Raw genomic sequence first — 12,322 nt, 5'->3', positions numbered from 1 at the left:
ACGAAAATTTTGATGTCTCCACCCCTTTAATCCAAGGGCTGCCGTCGGCGTTTTTTTTTTTTTTGACTTGCAGCAGCGATACCACAGCTTTTTTATTTTTGCAGTGGCATGCAGCTACATGCCTGTAGCTGGAAATGCTAGGAGCACATTTTTTTAATTCTGCTTTGGAAAGCTTTAAGTTGGCCACTAACTGCACCACGTATTGGCCATTAAAAAACAACTGTAATTTGCTGTAAAATTGTTGATACCTGCCACATAAAAAGAAAGTAATCACACTTGTTTTCCTTAGTTTGTAGCATGCAGCCATATCCCAATATTGACTTTCTGGCCGGTAGTGTGCTTGCTATTGTAGAGATGAATACATAATTTCAATTATCTCTGTATGCAAAATGTAATTACATAGTTGAAACCAGCATGAGAAACTTAGTCTGGATGAGAACTTGTGCGTGTCTACATGCGTTCGCATTTGTGCGACGGTGCACCTTCCCTGCATCCCCTATGATTTGCTCTTTATAGCTCACCAGCACTAATCCTTACATAGAGCACTAGAACTTATAGGAACAAGGTACAATCCAGATAGCTAGTTTTACGACAGTGCCCAAGGATCGGATGGCCACACAGAAACACCGATACAGTCGCCGACCGATTTTCCGGACTCCAAAAATTCGGACATGCCCGATTATTCGGTCAGCTTCGCGGCACCGCCATTCTCCCCATAGACCATAATGTATAACAACTGCCGAAAGTTCGGACACCTTGCAACCTCTCGTCTGATTTTTCGGACTCTCCTTGAGCCAACTCGGTCGAGAGCACCGTGCACCGACTCTCACCGGTGCACGGTTCGACTTGCTGAACGTCATTTTTGTCTTGAACGGAGCTTCCTTGCTGCCCCACGAAGTGGCGCTACTGGAAATCCCCGCTCATCATCATCGTTTCTGCCTGGTTCGATAGAGTGGCTCTGCAGCAGTTTCGGTTTCAGCTTAGTAAGCCATGTCAAGACAATCCAGCAGCTGATTTGTTTCTTCGCGCACTACGCTGCGAGCAGGCCGCGTTTTTTCATTTGTGTGACTGGTGTCGGCACGGCGGTGTTTGCTTTGTGTGCTGTGTCGGGGTTTCGGCGATCCAACGCGGCACACGGAAACATCGCGTCAAGTCCCTAATGGCGCCGACAGTGCCCGCGCAGACTGCACTGCGGAATGCCGGCAAGCGGGTGCCGGGAGGCCTAAGATTTGTCGCCTTCCCATGTGCTCCCTACCGACGCGGAAAATGTTCTGCCGAGACTTGCGCAGTGGTTGCATTGCGATTCCGGACACCGTCTCATTGACAGTTTCACAGGTGGTGACACTGCTGTACTGACATGCACAGAACTCGACGACGGCTAGATCATTCGTCAGGTTTGTGCTGCACCGCCGGACGATGACAGAGTCGGAAGTTGACGCACCATGTGCTACGCTGCCGTCGCATGCGGATCGTGTACAAGCAGTGACTGTGCTTTCAGCTGCCTATAGTGACCGTACGACCCTCTCCGAGATGCGCGTAAACGGAACAGCGTGCAACGGCGCATTCACGATTTCTTTAAGCCTACTGCCGAGCCCGAATAAGTGCGTGGAAATAAAGGATTTCATTTTTTTTTTCTTAATCTGCTTTTTCGGACACCTGTTTATTCGGACATTTCCGCAGTCCCCGTGAGGTCCGAATAAACGGTCGGCGACTGTACATCAAAGAAGCTGCAACGGCCGTAGTACTGCAAAAGAACATACCAAAGACAAAGTTGTCTGGCCTGAAGAGCTGCCCGAAAGGTCCGGAGCGCACGGAGTCCATGGTGCCAGGCTCGAGATCCACCAGGATGGCACGCGGCACGTATTTGCCTCCTCCACCGAGAAAAAAAACAGACAAACTCACCAACAAGGCCCACAAGCAAGGCGCAGAGCAAGAACTGTCACATTTAAGTATAGACAAGCATAACTTTAATAGAATCACCACAAAATCGAGCCACTAGGTTCATTCATTCATGCCATTCATACAGTACTAGTATATCCAACTTTAATCCTTTGAAGGTTGATTTTTTTCGCCAAATGCGACCGCCCAGGGCCGATTTTTTATTGCAGATTCCAATTCTTCCAAGAGACCTATTTCGAAAAAAATTTACCGTATTTTTTCTAGGGTGACCATAAAGTGAGGAAAAAATGTTTTACGTTGGGATATATGTACTGTTTTCTCATAAATAGCAATACAAAATGGAAATAAACTTGTAATTAAAAATTTGATGCATTGTTATACACATAAGGCTTAGAAAATGCGCACACGAGAATATCTTACAAGTGTCAGATGTTCCTGCTCTTACACTAATATTTATGTGCATAGCGTAATAGAACTGCATAGGTGAGCGCACTCAAGAAAACTTGTGGAGCCGTCAAAAAAGCTAAACGTGCGACAAACTTTTGCTAATCTTCATCTTATCGTGAACCAGAGGCAATTAGTTTTCGCAAGCTTAAAAAAAAAAAAGAAAACGCATGCATGGTGGCATCCTTCCTATGCGCACCCCGGTGAGCACTGAACGAGCGAGAAACAGGCGACCGCCCTCTGAGTAACGAGATAGCCATCAGTTTTGCAAGCGTAGTAGCGTGAGCAGTAGTATATAGACGCGCCGGAGCAAACTAGCTATAAAACAAACCGTGCATCGAAAACCGATAAAGGAAGGTGCCGCAAGAAAAAAAAAGACCCCATATTCCCACATAGTGGCAGCACATGCCAGAAAAGAAAGTTCGGAAAGTGGCGCACGTTTTAAACATACAGACGGCGCCGTAAATATACGGTATCGACCATTTTTTTACTTGTTCGTGGCGCCATAGATTTACGCCATTGACCCTCGAAGGGTTGAAGTGAAATCTGGTCTAACAAATCTTGCTTGTCATTGAATCACCAGTGTGTGTGCCATACATTTTTTTTAAGCTCACTTCATATTCCGCCCTACGTCAGCCCTCCGGCGCACATTTCACTCCGTATTGGTCATCCCCTTCAAGTTGCCTGTCCATCAACGTGCTCATACTGCAACGTTTGCTGCACCATTCTTTTCTCGCTCAGCCATAGACTAGAATGGCCTTCCACACGACATCAGTGCAACTACCTGCCCGTCTACATGTTCCGATTGCATTACTGCCAAACGAATATTTTTTTTTTGTAGATGCGATTACTCATACCCGTACCCAGCTCGTATGCAAGACCCCCAAATAGGGGCTCTTTAAGGTAATTCAAGGTGCCGTTTGATTTTGAAATTATCTGCTCTTTAATTAGCTTTAATTGTTGAAGTGCTGCTTTGACCCACCCTGTAATGGCCAATAGGCCAACAGCACAAGTAAGAAGAAAAAAATTACATTCTCTTACGTTCATTAAAGTTTTGCATCCATCCATCCATCCATCCATTCTCTTACATTAACATGGATTCGCAATTTCCTTTCTAATCGTCAGCAATTCACAGCAGTTAATTTTTCCTCTTTCGCACGTTACTTCAGGTGTACCACAAGGCAGCATTCTTGGGCCATTACTATTTCTAATATACATTACTGACCTGCCCAATAACGTTTCTTCACACGTGCGCATTTTTGCAGACTGCATCCTTTATCGTTCCATCAATTGTGCCAATGATCATGCAATCCTCCAAAAAGATCTTGAACTTATTTCTCTTTGGTGTAAAACTTGGCTAATGAAGCTTAACGTTTCTAAATGTAAAAGTATCTCTTTTAGGCTCAAGCATACTAAATCTACGTTTCCTTATTACATAAATAACATCGCTATTTTGCATTGTACTCAAGATAAACAGATATCTTGGTGTTCACCTAACTTCGACTCTTTTGTGGTCAACACACATTGCATACATATGTGCCAATGCTTCAAGATCATTAGGGTACATAAGACGCAAGTTGCATAATTCTACTAAAGACATTCGTAAACTAGCTCATCTAACATTTGTTCGACCTCAGCTTGAATACGCCGCATCCACCTGGTCTCCCCATGAGAAATACTTGATCAAAAAACTCGAATCTATCCAAATTAGGGCTGCCTTACGACTATAATAAAAGCATAAATTAAACTCGACCTCTCACTACAGCCCTTGCATGATCATTGTGATATAGCCCTGCTATCATTTCATAAATACGTCCATAATACAGCACAATCAGTCCTGCCTCTTGAACTTCCCGATTACAGGTCACACCGGCTGTACGATCAGTTCAATTTCATGCAATTTCATACAGAAAGACTAATTCGTTTAACTACTCCACTCTTCCAAGAGCCATTTGCCTTTGGAACAATCTTCCCAACAGCATCGCTTACGAGAGTGACCAGGAAAATTCCAGCATCTTCTAGCAATGCGTTTTTCAAACTCTACATAACCTAACCGTTATTTTTTTTCTTGAGTTACATATTGTGCTACTACCCCTTAAATGCTGTTTTATTATAGCCAAATATCGTCCCGCTCGCTCTCCAATTCTATTGGTTATATTTTACTTTGTAAAAATTTCTTGTTCACTGACCTCTCGCATTCAAAAGCATTCGGTTTGTCTTTTGCACAATTTTTAACACTACGTTACTGCATGTTAGAGCATTTCTTACACCGTATTTTTTGTATATGTATTTGCATAGGTATTCTAATTATTGTATAACCTTTGAGTGTACTCTCCCCCCTCACACAATGCCTCTAGGAACCTGCAAGGAACCTTTAAATAAATAAATAAATAAATAAATAAATAAATAAAATAAATAAAGTAGCGAGATGCGATGTATTTTTGTAAATGGCCATCGCCGTATAATTCGAACTTCTCCACAAAGGAGCTTGACTGTCACCTTCACAAAATTATTTTGTGAACAAAAAATTGCTTTGACAAGTCATGAGCATGCAGATGGAGCATTGCTTAAGAGGAAGCTTTAGCTCGGTCCCAACTCCAACGCGGCCTATTCAAATACATGTAAAAACGCAAAAACGTTTTTCTGAGATAACCCCTGGACCGATTTTGATGAAATTTGTTGCATTTGAGAGAGAGAAATTCTAGTGACTGTCGGGAGCAGAATTTTGATTTAGGGCTTAAATTTTGTTGGAAAGATTTTCAAAAATTCAGAAGTTTGAAAAATATAGAAGCATGAAGTTTGCAATCTAATAGCTCTGCATCAAGAACAGATATCGCGGTTCTGTAAACGGCATCCATTAGATCATTCAAAGCGGACAAATATTATGTGTAATTTTACATTTTACGTGAATTTGTTACATTGTTTACGAGGGTTCTGCAAAAGTTGTAATTACATATTAACACATTTTTTGAGGTTCATCTGTAACATATCAATTTTGTCCGCTTTAGATGTGCTATCAGATACAATTCACAGAATTGCGATATCATTTTTTCTTGTTGAGTTACAGAGTTGTAAACTTGATAGTTTCGTTTTCTGAAAATTTGCAATTTTTGTCAATTTTTTATAAAAAATTGACGACCTAACTCAAAAATTCGAAACCAACAGTCACTAGATTTTAAGTTTTTGTTTTAAATGCAGCAAACCCAGTCAAATTTGGTGCAGTGGTTGCCGAGAAAAACGAATTCTCCTTTTACATGTATTTAGATAGGAGCACCCGAGCTAAAGCTTCCTCTTAAGCCATTTATTCATTGAAAATGGAGGAGCAGGCTCGACTGTGCACATCACTCTACACATTTAAATCATTCCACCAATAGCATAAAGATAGACAAGGGCTATGCGCTCTACCTCAAGCGACTTGCTGTTGAATTGCATTTGTTTGCCATACTTTTGTTTGGCATGTAATTAACCTGCATTTCATTTTTGACTGGTGTTGAAACACCGTGCTACATAACCTGCACAAGCATGCATTTGCAGTTGCCGACACTATGGTACTGTGCTTGTGAATAGAAAATTCCTCAATACTTACGACCGCCTGAAACACAGAAATGGTGCGAGAATTAAGCAATGCACAGAACATGAGCAAAAGAAGATGCACAAAGCTCTACAGAGTGAAAACTTCATACTTGTGGCAGCGAGTAGAACAAAATAGTGCCCAGAACGAACTCCTGACCCTCAATTCACTGATCATGTTTGTCCTCGGTTTGCATGAGACATGAATGGGCGAGCCGACTCGCCCATTCATGTCAGTTCTACATGCTCACATGCTCAAAGCGAGAATCCAACAGGAACAGAGCAACTATAGCGTTCATTAGTTGCGTGGATGGAGCTTCGTCAGTGTCAACAAGCAGTACAGGTAACGAGGGCTCTATTCATGCAAGGCACATTTTCTTGTGGACATAAATCTGGGGGTTGTAATACAACACAAGGTTGCTTTACCAGGGTGTCTACCAAGTTGACGTTCCCAAATTCCCTGAGTTTCCAGGTTTTCCCTGAGCACCTTTGCGAAATTCCCTGAATGAGCCAGAACTTTGTTTTATGTCAAGACAGGCTGACACCACGTTGCCCGATGCTGTCACTCTCTAGTAAGCATGCTGAAACAAAAAATTACTTAATCCAGTTTGAATAGTAAGGAGTAATATCTATTTTCTTTAAAAAGAAAACAAAAGGAAGGTTTTAGTAAAATGCACAGCGAAAGAAATGGTAAAGCCCATTCTAAATTGAGTCGAACATTTTCAAATACGAATGAAAAGGAGATGCATACATAAGTAAATATTTTCTAACATCAGCTATTTCTATCAACTGATAGCAAGCTCATCTGTATGAGGTCCTGAACTTTGTCACAACTAAGGTTCTCTCTCAGCAGCTGGGAAATCAACCTCAACTGTCCTGACATACTCTCAGCCCGTACACAACATCTCAGTGTTGGGTTTCACTGCTTAAACAATTTATTTTAGTTTGGATGAGGGACACTTGTGTCTCAGCGTCAGCCAACACTTAATTTTTTAGCTCAAGCTCCTTCAAAAAGGCGGCGGCACCCTTCTTTTCCCGTTAATTCCTCAGTGCGTCGGTCCTTTCTGTTCTCATCCTCTTTCTACCACGCTTTCACCACATGGATCATCTGAAGCATCCTCTTGGTCAGTTGTACAGTCAACATTTCATTTTTCGGACTTCTGAGGGGCCGCAAAAAAAAAATCGAAAAAAAAACGGGCAGTCTGAAAAAAATTAATGCATGTCTTTAACTGCCTTTAAAGGCTAAAATTACCACAGGCACGTCTGAAAAAGCTCTGAAGGCCTGCCAGTACGCTTATTAGGCATATCAGGGCTTGTACTGTGACAGGAGACGGGGTGCACGCATGTGTAATTAAGGAATACATACTGTGTCCCGTGACAATTGCCCCCTTCCCACACTTGTTATGCTTCACCGCCTAACAATAGTGTACTGAAGCGAAGCTAACTTTCGGAGACTGGCATTACGCAACGCGCTGTGCTCTGCGAGCTTCAAGGCCAATCGCGAGGATTACAAAGGCGGAGTCGGTGCCATTGGTGATAGCGGCGAATTCTTTCAGTGAAAAACACGGCACCGCACGGCAAGAAGCTTAATGGCGAACATAGAAACAGCTAGGCCTAACGTTGCCACGGTGGTGGTTACGGCTGCCAGCGGATCTGCCTGCGAGAGTGCCGGTTCGCGGCGGCGAGATAATCAAAATAGCCGCGGTGGCGGCTTTGATTAATGCCATTTCAGACCTGCAGTCAGGGCAATATACGTTGACTATATGGAGTACGTAGTGGTGCCGCAAAACCGTACAAATTATCGGGCGTGTCCGAAAAATCGGGCGTCTAGAAAATCGGTCGTTAACTACTCTGGCAATACATCGTGCCGATGACACGGCGTCAATGACGATTCGTTGCGATTCCTCTGTTACTGGAGCCAGCATTAACACGACTTTCGTTCCCTTTCAATAAAGTTACAGCTAATTTTCCCTGATAGAAGCACAAATTCCCTGAGTTTTCCCTGAGTTTTTCCAGACTGTTCAAATTCCCTGAGAATTCCCGGTTTTCCCGGTTTTCCCGGTTGGTAGACACCCTGTTTACAGACTCAAGTTAAAAATTAAGCATATGAGGAATTGCTTACGGTACTTGGCTCAGGTTTGGAAGTGCGCATCGGCATGAAAAGAGGCTCAGTAAAGGTTTTGGTTTAAAAGCAGTAGACCTCTTGAGAATGCCATCCGTCCGGATATCCAAGGGCCCAAAAACCACCAGGCATGACATCGTTAATTCGTGGGTGCACGGTGAAGTTTGCTCTTCATTAATCGCTAGACGATGAAGGGGACTGTTGCATTTTAGTGCTGAACAGCCAATCGGTGAAGATCGTCGAGCAGCCCTAGGTTTCACAACACAAAGGCAGCTTTGCAACAGTAATTTGGGTATGCATTTTGAGTGTCCTACTATTGAGAGCTGCAACACACTCAAGTATCTTCTCAGACAAAAACTGTATGGAGAGGTCAAGAATTGCAGGCAACTACACGAAAGTAAACGTCTGGTTTCGTCTTAAAGCATTGCTGGCTATTCTTTGCAAGCGGTTACCGTGAATCAGAAAATTGCAAAAGCTCAGGCACATACAGCAACGCATGACAGTGCAGCTGCAACTGTAGACAAAGCCTTTTAACTGTAACCACAGCAGCTTTAATCAATACTTCAAAAGTTGTAAGCATTCAGTTGACAAAGATGTCAGCCTGCTGCACTAGGGAAATAAGTGTCGCTGAAAGTTCCTGCAAAAATATTAATGCAAGTGTCACCATTTAACAGGCATTTCATTTCGTTGCAGAGGCTTAAGAGTGGTGCCATGAAGTCTGGTACATAATACACCCAGGGGTGTATGCCGAAAGAGCAGGTATGCTTAGTGCCATCCTGAAATTGAATGCTTTTAACCTGCCTTTCTCAGTGGACGTTCACAAATAAAGGCGAGTGAATACCGCAAAGGCAAAGAAGGACACAAATACGGAGAAAGACATGGCCAACTCACAACCTCACTTTTAATCAGCGAATTTATACTCGAGACCAGAACGTGCATCTGCTGCACACCTTGGTTTGAACAAACTATTGATCCATAAACCACAGAGTTTCATTCAATTAGTAGAGCGAAACTGCGGTGCTAGTGTCGATGGGTGCTGAAAGCAGGGCAGTTCAGCCGGAATGGGAATGATGGCTAGTACAGGCAACTTCTGTTAAGTCGACCCTAACAGAACCTACGAAATTAACTGAATTATTCTCAGCGTTGAATTAAACATGCAGAAAACATGTCAGAAAATGTAATTACTTTGGCTGTAATGACCAGACTCCAACACACCTCCAATTCAAACTGGTGCCCACATCATATGTGGCCTAAATAAAAAAACCAACATAAAGCGACATTAAAGGTCCTCAACAAGAAATCTAACATGCACCAGATTTTTTTTTGGAAGAGACGTAGTTGCACAATGGTGGCTGTTTTCTAAAGTCAGTTGCCCCAATGCAATATGCAATGCGGCAGACCTACCAATGTTGCAAAGGCAGTTTTTGTTTGCTGTCCAAATGCACCACACAAGCACTTTCTGAGCCAATTGCCATGAAGGGGGAAAAAAAGGGGGAAAGACAGAAGCTCCAGTTATTGCTTGAACATCTTCCTAAGGCGGGCCGAGAATAAGCATTTTCGCCAAGACATGACGTGTCTGCAACAGTTGCAACAATAGACAAAGCCCCGAGAATTTCTGGTCTTCCCGATTGGTAGACACTGACCCTATGGAAGCCGAGAGGAAGCCCTGCTAGCCCATTCAAAAGCATCCAAACAATGTCGCCGTCAGCAGCTACTTGAGCAAGAATTGGTAGAAGGCAGGACAAAGTCTTCCAACATTTTCATCAACTGCTTGGCGATCAGGTAGCCTTGCTGTAACCATACGAACATTCCACACCACTAAAAAGCTTTTGCTCTTACAATTAGCCCTATTGGCTGACTGCATCATGAAAGACTAAAGTGTAATGGTTATTACAGATCTAGCAGTGAAACTGTATTTAGATAGTGGAGCTAAAATTAAATTCTGCAGCAGATCTTTTAAATATTCAAGGTGTTCTAATGAGGATATAGAATCATGGCAAGAAAAAAAAAGCAACCATGGATTGGCATAGAGGCTGAGAGTTGTGCATAAGGTGCAGGATACTGAGCACAACTGGCTACAGCAGCTGGCAAAGCAACCAAGCTATATGGGAAAAAAAAGCAAAGAAGGTGCCTCACCGGAAGCCTCGTTGTAGTACACATTGATGCGTTCCAGCTGCAGATCCGAGTCGCCATGATAGCTGCCTGTGGGGTCAATGCCATGTTCGTCCGAGATTACCTCCCAGAACTGCAAAAGTGTAGGGCGTTTCATGTACACAGCATACACTCAAATTTGAACATACAGTTGCACAGTATACAGCCATTGTCAAGTGTCCAGCTTATGCACAGCATGGTGGGCATCCAGTGCAGAGATCAAAAGATTGGCAGAAGGCTTGCACCTCGAGACAGCAAGAAATATGCGTCATACACTTTTCCCTTTTGATGTAAAGGCAAGACTTGTCACCGAACCAATACAAAGAGGGGCAGCCTCTAAATATTGGCCTCTGATAAAGCTTGGCATCTGCTATGGGTGGGGCCAAGGTGGCAACAGCCGGGACATCTCGCCTGTGCAAATTGCTCATACTACCGAGAGAGGAACAGGTAAACAGAACAAAAAGAGCTTAGCTCTACATCAGTCCTCATCTACATTTCAAGCAATTTTTTTATGAAGCATACAAACCGACTAGCGCAGCAACAATTTGTCTTGAGCCAGTTTAGCAGACCCACATGTCTAACAACTAAAAACATATAATGAGTCTATTTCACGTGGAATATTGGAATGCATGTTCGCACCGAGGAGCCTTTATCTGTTACAGCAACATAGACTAAGCCAATAAGAAACTTGCAGCTATGAATTAATCAGCATACTCATAATGATCACGATGCACAATGTGCAGATAGTGCTTCTAGTGCAAATGTCTGCTTATGTGCAACACACCTCTAGCAATAGCTGAATAATGCAGCTAGAAGTGGCCTACCACACTGATCTGAACCTTCCTACTGGCCTTTTACTTTCGAAAACTGGACTGTTGAAAACTTATAGCTGCTCTACAGCTGTGCAAAACCAGTTTCTGCTCAGGTCATTTCCCCAAGGTAATAGCTCGCAGAAACAGACAAGATAACTGCCGCAACTTTGGCACGCACAAGCTAGTGAAGTTAAACACTAGCCTTCAACTTGGCTTCCAACGGGGTTAGTTCAGACCTGCTTACAAGTTGGGATGAGAGACTGCTTCAAGAAATTCTACACTTAATTTGGATCGCAGTTCTTCATGCCTCTAAAAATTTGCGTCTAATGCTTTAAGAAAATATTGGACGAATGGAAGTCAAATATAGAAACTTGAATATACACTGAATACAACAACATGTGAACACTATGGCACACGTGTCGCACATGCAGAAGAGCAATTTTAAGCACAATTGCTTTAAACACGGTATTGATATGACTTCTATTGTGTCTTGCCTCAGAGCACTGAAATATTTGCTATTAAAGGTTTTCTCAAAGAAAGTGTCATTGTTTGAGCAACACTATTGCAAGAGGGCGAAAGCAGCCAATAGAGAACCTGTGTAATAACACCTTCCTGTTCACAATTCATAGCACTGTAGGAAATCGCGGAGTTTCCCAACCGCAAGGCCCTCGGGTTCGAGCCACATCATCATCATCATCAGCCTGGTTACGCCCACTGCAGGGCAAAGGCCTCTCCCATATTTCTCCAACAACCCCGGTCATGTACTAATTGTGGCCATGCCGTCCCTGCAAATTTCTTAATCTCATCCGCCCACCTAACTTTCTGCTGTCCCCTGCTACGCTACGCTTCCCTTCCCTTGGAATCCAGTCTGTAACCCTTAATCACCATCGGTTATCTTCCCTCCTCATTACATGTCCTGCCCATGCCCATTTCTTTTTCTTGATTTCAACTAAGATGTCATTAACTCGCGTTTGTTCCCTCACCCAATCTGCTCTTTTCTTATCCCTTAACGTTACACCTATCATTCTTCTTTCTATAGCTCGTTGCGTCGTCCTCAATTTGAGTAGAACCCTTTTCGTAAGCCTCCAGGTTTCTGCCCCGTAGGTGAGTACTGGTAAGACACAGCTATTAAACACTTTTCTTTTGAGGGATAATGGCAACCTGCTGTTCATGATCTGAGAATGCCTGCCAAACGCACCCCAGCCCATTCTTATTCTTCTGATTATTTCTGTCTCATGATCCGGATCCGCAGTCACTACCTGCCCTAAGTAGATGTATTCCCTTACGACTTCCAGTGCCTCGCTGCCTATTGTAAACTGCTGTT

At 43.2% G+C, this 12,322-nt stretch overlaps 1 protein-coding gene across 2 annotated transcripts in view; it reads right to left on the bottom strand.

The window, feature by feature from the left end:
* LOC135910244 (tubulin beta chain) overlaps nt 1–12,322 on the bottom strand; it is a 34,918-nt gene that overhangs the window by 16,301 nt on the left and 6,295 nt on the right. Inside the window, exons 2-3 of one of the 2 annotated variants that reach the window (XM_065442303.2) lie at nt 10,172–10,280; nt 1,761–1,868 (exon numbers count right to left, since the gene is read on the bottom strand). In XM_065442303.2, the coding sequence (XP_065298375.1) occupies nt 1,761–1,868; nt 10,172–10,280 (217 nt within the window). Of the gene's footprint in view, nt 1–1,760; nt 1,872–10,171; nt 10,281–12,322 lie in introns of both variants that reach the window. The other variant, XM_065442302.2, reaches the window with a different exon arrangement.

This window comes from Dermacentor albipictus, chromosome 10 (genome assembly GCF_038994185.2).
Source record: "Dermacentor albipictus isolate Rhodes 1998 colony chromosome 10, USDA_Dalb.pri_finalv2, whole genome shotgun sequence".
Lineage (NCBI taxonomy): Eukaryota > Metazoa > Arthropoda > Arachnida > Ixodida > Ixodidae > Dermacentor > Dermacentor albipictus.
This window is presented reverse-complemented; position numbering and strand designations above follow the sequence as displayed.